The sequence below is a fragment of the Siphateles boraxobius genome, unplaced genomic scaffold (assembly GCF_051911475.1).
Source record: "Siphateles boraxobius isolate OS27281-9 unplaced genomic scaffold, OSU_SipBor_1 12, whole genome shotgun sequence".
Lineage (NCBI taxonomy): Eukaryota > Metazoa > Chordata > Actinopteri > Cypriniformes > Leuciscidae > Siphateles > Siphateles boraxobius.
This window is the reverse complement of record NW_027508722.1, coordinates 1,539,826-1,552,462: the sequence shown is the minus strand read 5'-3', so window position 1 is coordinate 1,552,462 and position 12,637 is coordinate 1,539,826. Positions and strand designations below refer to the sequence as shown.

The following is a 12,637-nucleotide window of genomic DNA, read 5'->3' as shown; positions in this document are numbered from 1 at the left end:
CTTGGTCAGAACTGTTTCAAAAATAGTGATCTGCATGATGATGTTGCCAGTGATGTTGAATTTAAATGTCATGTAAAATAAAGACATGCTATCAGGAAGGGACTACAGAACAAATAATTTGTATTAGCTGAAAGGCAGAATACAATTTTGTTTAATAAGTTAGATAAACATTATATAATCGTTTCAGGTTATGTTTTAGTGTTTGTAACATGTCCCACACAAACTTATAATCGTCCCACATTTGGTTTGTTTGATGGTGGTCACCCTAGTCGTGAGATCGTGTTGAAAGTGTCGTCAGAGTAACTCTGAGTGCTGTGTTTCAGAGCTGCGGCAGAGATGACCATAATCTGACATAGTTTAGAGACAGCAGTTCCCTTTCAGTCGATAACGTCAGACGTAGTCGACGGTCGACTGAATGGGGATCTCGCTAGAGAGCCTATCCTCTTCGAGTACTATTGAACGAGCCAATGTAATTGGCGTGCGTGATTCGCATCACACACTCCGCCCCCGCGGCGCGGGTATAAATACGGAAGTGGATGCACGCACTAGTTTCCTTTCGCTTCGGAGCCGATCGTTTGATGTCTCTGAGAGTGCTGTTGTCTACAACGAGCGAGTGTGTCGGTGTTCTTCAGGAAGACTCTCCCAGTGCTGGGGTTTTACAGCGCGAGTGCAGCGGCGATCGCGAGCTTTGAGCTCTCAACTGCTGTTTTAACAGCAACAAATTTCTAAATGTTTGTGTGTGTTGATGGCTGGTTAGAGGGCGGAAAAGTGAGTGCTTCACTGTTTCAGTTCTCTGTTCAGTGTTGCCGCGGTCATTCCCCTGTGTGCTCCGGCACTGGTGACGGTCCTATTTTCTGAAAGAGCAACACGGGTGCGTTTGCGTCTTTTTCAAGATGTCATTCCGCCCGTGCGTTTCTGGGTGCGGTCGTTCCCTGTCTCTCTCTGATGGTCACAACTGTTGTGTCACGTGTTTGGGCTTACAGCACGCTGAGACAGCTTTTGTGGACAGCTCATGTTTTCACTGTGGGAACATGACTGTCGCAGTGAAGAGGGCGAGGAGAGCGAGTCCCCCATTACCATGCCCCACCCTGCACGGGTGCCGTGTGGGATGGGTGACCGGAGGATAGTGTTGGATGTCCCGCCCGGTAACCATTCCCTGTGGGCTCCTCACTCCGCCCTTCCACTGCAACCACTGGAGCCTCCTGTGTTGTCTGCTGGTCCATCTGTAATGGGTGGGCCAGCGGTTTCACTCGGGGCTCCCCTGGAGGACAGGACGTCGATTGCAGCATCGGAGGGTGAGCTGACTTCTAGAGATGATGACTCGGCTGCATTGTCTCCCTCCGGGAGTTCAATGTTGCCCGAGCCGGATCCAGAATTATCAGCTATGGTGAAACGGGCCGCAGAGGCTGCCGGGCTCGAGTGGAACCTCCACCGTGTCCCGTTCAGTCTCGGTTGGAATCTGGAGTTTGGTGTCTTGGGGCGGGCCGCGCTGGTTCTCAGCTCGCCGCCCCAGTGCCTTTCTTTCCCGAAATGCATGGAGAGCTTATCAGGTGGTGAACAGCATCTTTCTCTGCCAGAAACTGCCTGAATAGCTTTTCCCCCTCATTACCCTTGATGGAGGAACGGTCTGTCGACACAGGTGCACCTGTGTCCGGCGGCTGCTGCCTTTTGGGGGGATCCTCGTCTCCCCCCTAAGGCCTGTGAGTTTCGTCCGTTCCAACGGGCAGAGCTTACAAAGCCTGTGGGCAAGCCGCTTCCTCTTGCATGCCATGGCGTTGCTGCAGGCTAGGGCACCCATGGCATGCACGAGGGTAATCCAGACCGTGCGCTCATAGGTGAGCACCAGACCACTGCATCCGACCTCACCCTCCGGGGCACGAGTGTCGTAGCGTGCGTGATCGGTCTGGTGATGTCCAACGTGGTGGTCCAATAGCGCCTCCGTTGGCTCAGCCTGGTTGGTATGGCGGATGCGGACAAGGTTCGGTTCCTGGTCTCCCCAATTTCCCAGGTTGGGCTGATCGGCGACGCAGTGGAGAACTGCGTCCAACAGTTCTCTGCCGCTCAAGCGCAGACGGAGGTCATCCGGCACATCCTGCCCCGGTGGCCAGCTGCTGCCTCCACCCGCCGCCGGTGGCAGCTCCTCCGCCTGCTCTTCGCCGTGGGCGTTCCCCGACCGCCGCTCCTGCTGGGCCTCCGCAGCAGCCTCCACCCAGGCCTCAGCATGGAGCCGGCCGCAGTAGAGACGCCCAGCCCGCTCCAGGCGCTGCCAAGCCAGCTGGCAAGCAACAGCGAAAGCTTTCCGGAGCGGGCCGCCCAGGAATGGATGAGATGCTCTTGGAGTGGCACGATCACTCCCTCCCCCTGGGTGAGGGCCGGGTGGAGCCTTTTGTTTGTGTGTGTGTCTGTTCCGCCGCTGGCTCCCAAAAAAAAAAAAAAAAAAAAAAAAAGCGGAGCAAGCGGTACCCACACTGCAAAGAGAGAGCAATTTCATCTGTTCCTGGGCCAGTCTGGCGGTTGTGACCCTGTATAGCCTTACTCTCCTCAACTCCCCCTTGGTCGCTAGCAGGACATTGCGACCGTTGCGCAAGCTTCCCTTGCATGTCACAACTCACCTGTCACCTCCTCGGAGTCAGAAGCTTCTGAGGACGCTTTGTTCAACTCTTCCCGCTCTACTCAATTGTGCCGCCATCGAGCCTCACGACAGTTATAGCCAGGGCAAGTGGAGACTCCATCCCCTGGGTCCAGCTGGGTCATGACCATTCCGGGGCCGCTCAGTTGCCCCTCCGGTTTCGTCTTCCTGCCAGTGTTTGTATAAACCGAGCGGACTACCCTTGGACAAACACTGGCTCTCAGCTGCCCCAGGGGCCCGCAGAAATGCGTTTAACCCCAGTGAGCCTTCTAAAAGCGACTGCGACTCATGGTCGCCTTGCGCCTGCTCAAGTCAGTGAATTCATCACACTTCATGTTGAGCAGAAATGCTCCTGAAACTCAGTGAAGTTCATCGCACTCAGGTGTTGAGCAGCAATGCTCCTGTAGCTCAGTGAGTTCATCACACTCAGGTGTTGAGCAGAAATGCTCCTGCAGCTCAGTGAATTCATCACACGCAGTGCTGAGCAGAAATGCTCCTGTTGCTCAGTGAAGTTCTTCGCACTCAAGTGTTGAGCAGAAATGCTCCTGAAGCTCAGTGAGTTTATCACACTCAGGTGTTGAGCAGGAATGCTCGTGAAGCTCAGTGAACTTATCACACTCAAGTGCTGAGCAGAAAATGCTCCTGAAGCCCAGTGATCTTTACATGTTGTGCTGAGCAATGCTCCTGTCTTTTTGCGCCCGTCGCTTGCACCTACGTGCCAAGTCAGGAGAGGAACAGGTCTTCATAGTTGCCCCTTATTGGCCCAACTAGACCTGGTTCCCATCGACAGCCTTCCTGACTTCCCCTGAAAACTCTTTCAGGGACGGGGCACGATGGCACACGCGTTCTTCCCCCGGAGATTCTGGGCGGTCTTACATCTGAACGCGGAGGTTCAGGTGGCTATCACAGGCATGTGATAGTTACCATCACTTCTGCGAGCACCCCCTAGAAATGGGTAGCGTGCTTACGCCTTTAGAAGTGGAACCTAGTCGTTGAGTGCTTCTTCTCTCCAGAGGAGATCCTGAAAGCTTTTCGATCACTTCAGTGCTCTCTTTCCTGCAAAATGGGTTGGAGTAGGCTGTTTGCCTTCACCCTCAAAATGATGTTGCCTCGGTGTTTAAACGACGCTCATCGTGTTGAAGAAGTGTGCAGAAGCACGTTCTGATCGTCAGGTTCCTGAGGAGCAAGGTCTTGTAAATCCTTGCGTCCCTCTTTATCCTCTTGGGCCTTGTCCCTGGTGCGATGCACTGCAGAGACCGCCCCTGAGCCACTGTAGGCAGTGAGTTAAAAATTCTGTTATATCAGTTCTCCTGCTCGCGTGGTCTCTACTAGAGGGTAGGGACTTGCTCGCTTTCGGTCAACGTATTGTGCCTGGAGTCTGGGCCGGCTAACTCTCACAAGCTGAGACCCCGGCTCGGATTCTGCCCAAGGTTCCTACCTCTCCCGTAATAGGAGCAGGTGGTGAGCCTGCAAGCGCTGCCCTGGAGGAGGCAGATCCAGCCCTGGCTTCTCTGTCCGTTCCTCTGGACGTGTACAGAACGCAAGCCATAGACCTCAGACCAGCTCTACAAATATCTGTTGGAATTCAGCAGAGAGGTGAGGCTGTTTCCATGCAAAGTCACACTAGTGCTTGCCTTCATTTCGGTAAAAATCCGAGATGCAACATGTCCACTTAGGTGTTGAGCTCCTCTATGATGAGTGTAAAGTGCTCCGCCTGGGCGTTGACGATATGCTTTGCTAAAACAGATTCTAGAGATGGGGGCTGGACGACACCTAGTTGAACCGCTGCTTCCCATGGGCTCCCTTCTCATGAAGCCAGTTTCACCGTGAGCCCGGTTCAAGTGTCGGCTTGCTGCGCCAGTCCCCTCCTATGGACTGGATACGTGCGCCTTTTCTACTCCAGTTGAGTTCCCTTAAAATTGAACCCTGTTGAGTTCCTCCACACCCCACCCCCCCCCCCCCCCCCCCGACGTCGGACGTGCGGAACGTCTGGTGTTAGGCCTACCACTCCTAAGCAGTGTGGAACCTGTGTTAGGCTGGGTCCATATGTTGCGGTCCCTACGGCGACCCCATATGTGTATTCTTCCACGATACGGCTCCCTGCGGTGAGCCCGTGTCTTCCCTCGGCAGAGTCTCTCTGCCGTCACTGTCCGGTGTGTCTCCCCCCGTCTTAGGCTGGAGCCACCCCAGTGACATTCCATATGTTAGACTGCCCGGTTTCCGCCCAGTTCATATGTGTATTTTCCACGTTACCTCCCTCTGGGTTGGATATAGCTTCCGCAGCTTCCCTTCCTTCCAATGTACGGGGAACGCTTTCCCAGTGGTCCTGTAGGAACAGCAGTGAATTCCCTGGCCTAAGCCCTGTCCTTCCCCGCCTTAAATTTGCGGTTGCATCAGGAGGCTTTGTTTTAGGCACTGGAAGGTGGCAGCATTAGTGGCGTTTTCAAAGGTTATCCCCATTCAGTCGACCGTCGACTACGTCTGACGTCATCGACTGAAAGGGAACGTCCTGGTTGCGTATGCAACCCACCGTTCCCTGAAGGAGGGAACGGAGGACGTAGTCCCCTTGCCACTACCGCTGGACCACCGCTGACCCCGGGTTACTCTCGGCTCCTCAGCGAAAAGCAACTAGTGCGTGCATCCACTTCCGTATTTATACCCGCGTCGCGGGGGCGGAGTGTGTGATGCGAATCACGCACGCCAATTACATTGGCTCGTTCAATAGTACTCGAAGAGGATAGGCTCTCTAGCGAGATCCCCATTCAGTCGACCGTCGACTACGTCCTCCGTTCCCTCCTTCAGGGAACAGTGGGTTGCATACGCAACCAGGACGTTTTCCACCACTGTGATCCAGGCACCACAATCCACTCTATAAAATGCTGAAAATGCTTTAATCTTCAAAGTGTTTCTGAATATATTCCTGGTCGTAAGGTTTTCGCCATTGTTTAATACATTATTGCTGCCATGATCAATAGAAAATGTGCTTTGAATTGAACTTTCAGCAAGTGATAATGATGTTAATTGCACCCGACAAATTACTTTTATGAATAAAGTGGTTTATCTTTTACAAGCATTTGCTTGTTTCTGACCTGGAATACCACTCCGTGAGAGCACTGCCGTGCAGAAGACAGCATATTTATCTTAATCTCTGGAAATGATTCTTCTCTGTGCTATTTTCAGGAAAACTAGAACGGCTAATCTGAACTCTCCTGTCATTCTGCTGCCTATATTTAGACAGACTAAAAACCCTTCTTTTATTTGCTGTGCATGATATCTTAACCACCCAGCTAAGACCAAAGGCAAACCGAGGGGGAGATATAAATACATTAAAGCAAGGTGGCCTGCTCTTCGTAAGCCAGTGACTCAAATCTGTGCTTGTGATGACCCCGCTCCAGACCCCCTGCCCTCCTCTGGATCTTCTTTGTCTAGACTACAAGTAGAGCCTGGGACTGCGGAAATACTGGTGAAGCTGTGCCCAGCTCTTTGTTGGAAATGATAATTAGAAGGCTGCTTATTCTAACGACATTTCACCGTCTTTGAAAATGCCAAAGCACTAATCAAGATAGATACCTGGTACTGACCTAAAAACAGATTCATGGTTTACAGTATATGCACTGTGGGGACTAAACACTTTCTGATGCATTGCAGCAGTGAATCACGCACATGCAAAAGCACAAATCCATACTGCAACTGCACTAGCAGACCGATAATTCTCATTGTACCATTATATGGTGTCTTTTTTTATTTTATTTTTTTGATGACAGTGAATAGCAGAAATCACACTAATCTGATCTGTAATTTGCAGTCTGAGAGCAACTCAGGCTGCCTTTTAGGTGGTCGTCCCTATGAAAAATAATTTATGCAGCTAAACACGAATGTGTGAATATATTATTGATCCTCCGGGAAATAAACTTTTTTAAAGCACAATTTTACTCAATAGTTTATTTTGTTTGTCAACTAACAATACAATACAGTGGATATACAGTAAATTTATCACAGAAAAAAATATATATTTTGTTGTTTTTTGTTTTTGAAAATAATATATTTTAAGCTTATTTTACAATTAATAGTGAAGCTAGAACTAGATGTTTCAATCCCTTTAGTAGGAAACTCTTGACAGTAGCAGTCGGTGTGGAGGGGTGACACTGAGGGTAAGGTATGTCATTGGGGTCATCAGGTGGGCACCCTGCTTCATGTGTATCTTAAATTCACGTATTTTAAAATAATTTTCTTGCATAATTTGACAAAAATAATGAAGAAATAACATGTTATTGCATTGATTTGGTTTTATTTTAGTATGAATTCGTGTTTGTTTATATATTTTCTGAATTAATTCAATTAATTTGAACTCAATTAATTTTAGTTAAAGTTTTAGTAATTTATTTGTGCGTTTCTGCCATTATTAATAGTTTTTTGGACATATCTATTAGGGCTGGGATGAAACCATATGATGAACCCATATCATGCTTAAATCCCAAAATATTTTTTCATCAATGCTGTTTTCAGTTCATGCGTGAACAAAACTTCACTTAACATTATTTGTAGCGCCTGCCATAAAATAATGGAAATAGCTTTGTTCCTTATTACTTTTGATATGAAACAAAGTCTGAGCTTTAAAATTGTCAATTTCATTATCAAATGCAAAAAATAAATAAGGTTGGCGCTCTTTAATGTGCCATGAAAGATAGTTGAAGTGTCACATGAACCGCTCATCTCTTCATCATTTCTACTAGACTAGACTAAACATGAATGAACATCACAAGGCTTGTTGAAAGATACAGTACAACTTATTGAAATTTATCATGTCTCATGTAATCAGTGTTTCAACCGCAAAAGATGTAAATCACAACAGCGTGTAAACAATATGTCACATACTGTAATGTTAAATTAACCCTCAGAAAAGCCATTTAGTGACCATACATTCTTTAGTTAGCTAGAAAAAATTACTCTAGATAGGAACATTTTGATATTCTGATAATATATGCACTATATTACATATTCATTATATTTCTACTTTACCTGTTTGGCAAAGAAGGCAAACGAGGGTAATTAATGATACACAGCTAAACAGAATGACTTATCGTCAGTAACCATAGTAACTCAAGAGTGGTGGGAAACTAGAACAAATGAAACATGTGACTGAGGATAAACAAACTAAAAGTGCATAAAAAGGAAACTAAGGCTGCGTTTAAACTTGGCATTAACACGCGATCACCGTGATCCGATCAAGCAGATCGGATCATAAGCCAATCAGGACACGGTGCATTTACACCTGTCCACATCAAGTGTTTTTTTATGGTTTGTGTTTTAGTCAACTATAATAACAGTGGTCTGAACAAAACGGATCTGATCACATGAGCTGTACAATGACAATCTGAACAGTCTGTCCTGCAGATCAGATTTGAAAAAAAACAAAAAAAAACATATCAAAGTGTGAACCGTACATTCTGATAAATATTGTATATTCACTGTTCAGCTAGAAAGGAAGAATTCATTCAATTCATTCATGTCGCAGGTTGGCTACAATAAATATTTTTCTTTAACCTCCAGGCCCACTGGGACGGTTTGACCGGACGGATAAATTTCAACAGGACCAACGGCCTAAGGACAGATTTCGATCTGGATGTGATCAGCCTAAGGGAAGAGGGACTAGAGAAGGTGCTGAATTTCATATGTCCTTAGTTATGTACCTGCTGTCCTTCATAAGGACAAATGCCAAATGCCCAGCCACTTAATGACAGGCAACAAAAATCCTCCTCCCCACACACACACACACACACACACACACACACACACACACACACACACACACACACACACACACACACACACACACACACACACACACACACACACACACACACACACACACACACACATACGGAGAGCCTCTAACCTCCCAGTTCTCTTCCACATGTGTCTGCACCTTCATGAATAATTTATTCCATTAATAATAAGGCCCTCAGTAGCCCTTTAGCCTTATGAAGTCTGAATTAAACAGGTGATTTGCAATTACAAGCTACAGGCTGTGTGTTTTCTGAAGTATTTTGTTTTTTGATGGTTGAACGTGTGTGAACGACTGCACTTTGTCATCTTGTTTTGAGTTGTCATTTCTCAAGAGGGTCCTCTGAAGTAAATGAGACGGGTTTGAGAAGGGAGGAATGGGATTGCAGTCCTTTGGTCCGCTGAAGCAATTCTCATTTTCTCACTCTCTTTTTTTCCATCTCTCCATTTTGCTCTCTTGTGCATGACAACATGGTCTTCACATCACCTAAGCCTCTGTACAGATAATGTCCCAATGATTAAAGAACCCAGACAATATTCACTAAAACGTCTCGTTAAGGACGTTACCCTGGTTCCCTGAGATGGGAATGAGGCGCTGCATCTGAATGTTGACGTTATGTGAACGCTTCTGCGTGACTGCATATGATGCACGTGTGTGAAATCACTCCAAACTCACTTGTGAAACATAGTGCCATGACAGATGTCATCTGTAAAGGACTACTGGACCAAACATCTTCAGCTTCTTATAGGCTAGATTAAATCACTCAGAGGTAGGAAGTATGGCAAAGCAACGGAGCATATTGTGCTTTATTGTTCCCAATTTTACAGTCGTAACTGAGACGTTCCCTTTCAAGGGAACTTAACGCTGCTTCAGAATGTTGGGAATATCCACACACACTACGCCATGTTGAACAAATGCCTGCCCACAAGTTGTGAATTGTAACAAGCACACAACTCGAGTCTCAAGCACTTGAGAGCGTGTGGTAGATTCCATATCCAGGCTATAGACCAGCCGGCCAAATCACATACATCTTGAAAGGAAACCCCTGATAACAATGCGTTAGAGGAAACCATATTCCTAGTAGAATGGGCTCTGATGATTTAGGACAAAGGAAGACTACGCGCCTCTTGAGCCAGAGAAATTGCCACAACAATCTATTTGCTTATACGATGCCCGAGGAGAAAAGCGATCCTGAAGGAACTCCAGCACTGAACAAACCGACCAGTTAACTGGGTCAAAATGAAGAGAGTTTCCTCTTTAAGGCATATAGTTTCCTCGTGGATGGATCTCTAGAGTTAAGAATTGTGTCAACAACATTAGTTGAGAGACCAGAGTTCAAGTGTTGATCCCCCTCAGAAGCAAAAACCCTCTCTAGAACTACTGGGAGCAGTGCGATCAGGGGAAAAGTGTAAAGGCATAGCATTGTCCACGTCTGAAGCATGGCATCCAGCCCCAACCGAACTGGATGTACGAGGGAGAAAAGAGCGGCCACACAGTTTGCAAACAGTTTATTTCCGCCTGGCCGAACTGCCTCTGATCAACTGTTTCTGCATGGAGTTTCAATTCTCCGAGGCCGGATGTCTGCCTACTGATTCAGGTGCTCAGGGATGTAAACAGCCCTCACCGAGAGCATCTTTCCCTGGGCCCTGAGGAATATCTGGTGCATAGAGATCACGACCGCAGACCCCCCACGTGATTTATGAATGAGACTACCGATGTGTTGTAGGATAGGAGGAAGTATCTCAGTGCTAGAAATGCAATCCTTATTACCAGGCAATTTGTGTGCCATAAAGGATTGTGATCTCTCCACAGACCTTGAGTTGAGTGGCTGTCTAGGACCGCACTCTAGCTGATGAGGGAAGCATCGGTCATTAGCATCTTGTGACGACAGGAGGCCCCCAGCACAGGAAACTTGGCCAAAAACCAAGGCTTCTTCCACATCACTAGGGTACGACGACTTCTGCGCATAAGCCTGATGATGTTAAACCCCTTGGTCTTCAGTCATTACTGCAATGGTCTCATGTTTAGAAGGTCCAAAAGAATCACATTGGACACGACTGTCATGAGTCCCAATAGTCTCTGAAACAGTGATGGCTTAGCCTAGCCTGATCTTGCCTATGGCTGAGAGAATCGACTTGATACGAGCAGGAGACAGATGTGCCTGCATCGTAGTCGAGTCCTATATCACTTCTAGAAAAGTGGTTCTCTGTAATGGACAAAGCACATTCTTGTTTGAGTCTAAACAAGTGCACAGACGGAGCTAGAACAAGTCAGTCGTAAATCTAATTGAGCATTTCCCTGTAATTGCAAAAGAGCAATAGCTGCATTCATGCACTCTGTGAAGGTGTGAGGTGACAAGGCTAGGCCGAACGGAAGAACCTGATGTTGGTAAGATTTGCCCCCGAAAGCAAACTTCCTGTGTTTAGGGAAGATGGATTGAGAATGTAAGCATCTTCTATTGTAACAAACCAGTTGCCAGACTTGATTTGGAACACAATGAGTTTCAGTGTTAGCATCTTGTACCCGTAAGTCCAGAGGGTACGGTTTAGATGATGGCAAGTGCTTCAGATGCAGCCACACAGAAGCATTCCCACAGCGTCAATATTCTGTCTCAGCACTCAGCTCCAATCGAAAGGGAACTGTTTTATAGATTATATGCCCCTACAAGAAAACTTGTCGGATATTGGGCCGTGCTCTTTATTATGTTATTGAGGAATTAATTCTCTTCTTTTGTATCATGTCATAGATTTATGAAAATATAGTTGTTGTTTTTTTCCAGATTGGGACATGGGATCATGCAAGTGGTTTGAACATGACGGAGAACCAGAAGGGAAAGGCAGCCAATGTGACTGACTCTCTCGCCAACAGATCACTGGTGGTGTCCACTATACTGGTAAATCAATCTAAATAAAATATTTTATTGGTTCTTATTTCTTCTAGTTTGCATGCATAATATTTCAGTGATTGGGCATAACTGTGTATAAAATAAATATATATATATCAGTTTCTAAATCAGTATTTTTGTCTAATTTTACCTTTATATAATATAAACTTGTTTTCAGAGTATATTATGCCAAACAGTGTTTTTGTTGGGAGGCCAACCAGTTGGACTGGAAAAGGGAAATGACGTGCTGTATAAAAAGTAGCAAAATCCAAAAATGGTGTTTTATTGGAAGCTGCTAAAATATTTACAGTGTAGGAGCAAATAAAAATAAATAAAAACTGTACAAAAAGAAAAGAAAACAGCAACAATGTGCTAAATTTTGGCTAAACCAAATGCCCCAAGTTTGCAACACTGCTCAGTATTAGATTTCTCTGAGTCCAGAATCAGAACTGTAATCCTTTTAGCCAGCAAGCATATTTATAGGCTGAAGCCCCACCTATAGGGCATACCAAACAGGTACAGACTAAAACGTTTGTAACAATCAAATTAAATGATATAAACACCCAACGCAACACTTAAACCTTCCAAACAGCTAAAACAACAACCATAAACAGAGAAAGAGTTTAACAACCAATTAAATGGCAAAACAACTGTTTCTAAAACTCTCGCTAAAAGATATAATATATATTGTATTGCTCCTTCACCTTCTCTTGTACACTTCTCTGATAGTTGAAGCTAAAGGCAGCTCACTCATGTCAGATTGCACTATTATAGTCCCTGAGTGACGAAGAACTCAAGGTTTGTGGTTTGAGGCTGTTCCAACCATTCCGGTCTCTCACCACCAATCAGTCCTTGTTCTTGTCATTTGTTCAGATGACGTGCCTATTGATGAAATAAACTAAGAAAACTCTTCAGTTTATGTATAGACAATTGTATAAACTACTCTTTGAAGTATCTCACTGTTCTCGTATCAGTTCTATAAGTTCGGTGTTTTTCAAGTGTGCTATTAGTATGCTTCTTTTAAACTAAAAATTATAGATTATGCTTTCAGTCTACTTTTTATGTACTTATTGGAAACAAAATACTTCACAAAATTATTCTTCAGTATTCTTAGCTTGTACTTAATCTTTTGATTGAGATATACTTATTAAGAATTCTACTACAAGTATACAGAACAGTCAACGTATATTTGGCTGTCTTTTACTTTTACTTTTCTTAAGTCTGATCAAAAGTTGAATTATTCTAAGGCTTGTACGCTTTTGATAGAGTAGCCTATTAAATACTTTTAAAATACCACAAAAAAAAATGAAATATGCTTAAAATAAATTTGAAGTATATT

The 12,637-nt window shown here is 45.5% G+C and overlaps 1 protein-coding gene across 3 annotated transcripts in view; it reads left to right on the top strand.

Moving 5' to 3' along the window:
- grik2 (glutamate receptor, ionotropic, kainate 2) overlaps positions 1 to 12,637 on the top strand; it is a 285,837-nt gene that overhangs the window by 175,167 nt on the left and 98,033 nt on the right. For all 3 annotated transcript variants that reach the window (XM_077206044.1, XM_077206033.1, XM_077206055.1), the window contains 2 exons: positions 8,180 to 8,287; positions 11,194 to 11,307. In XM_077206044.1, coding sequence (XP_077062159.1) covers positions 8,180 to 8,287; positions 11,194 to 11,307 — 222 coding nt within the window. The remainder of the gene's footprint in view (positions 1 to 8,179; positions 8,288 to 11,193; positions 11,308 to 12,637) is intronic.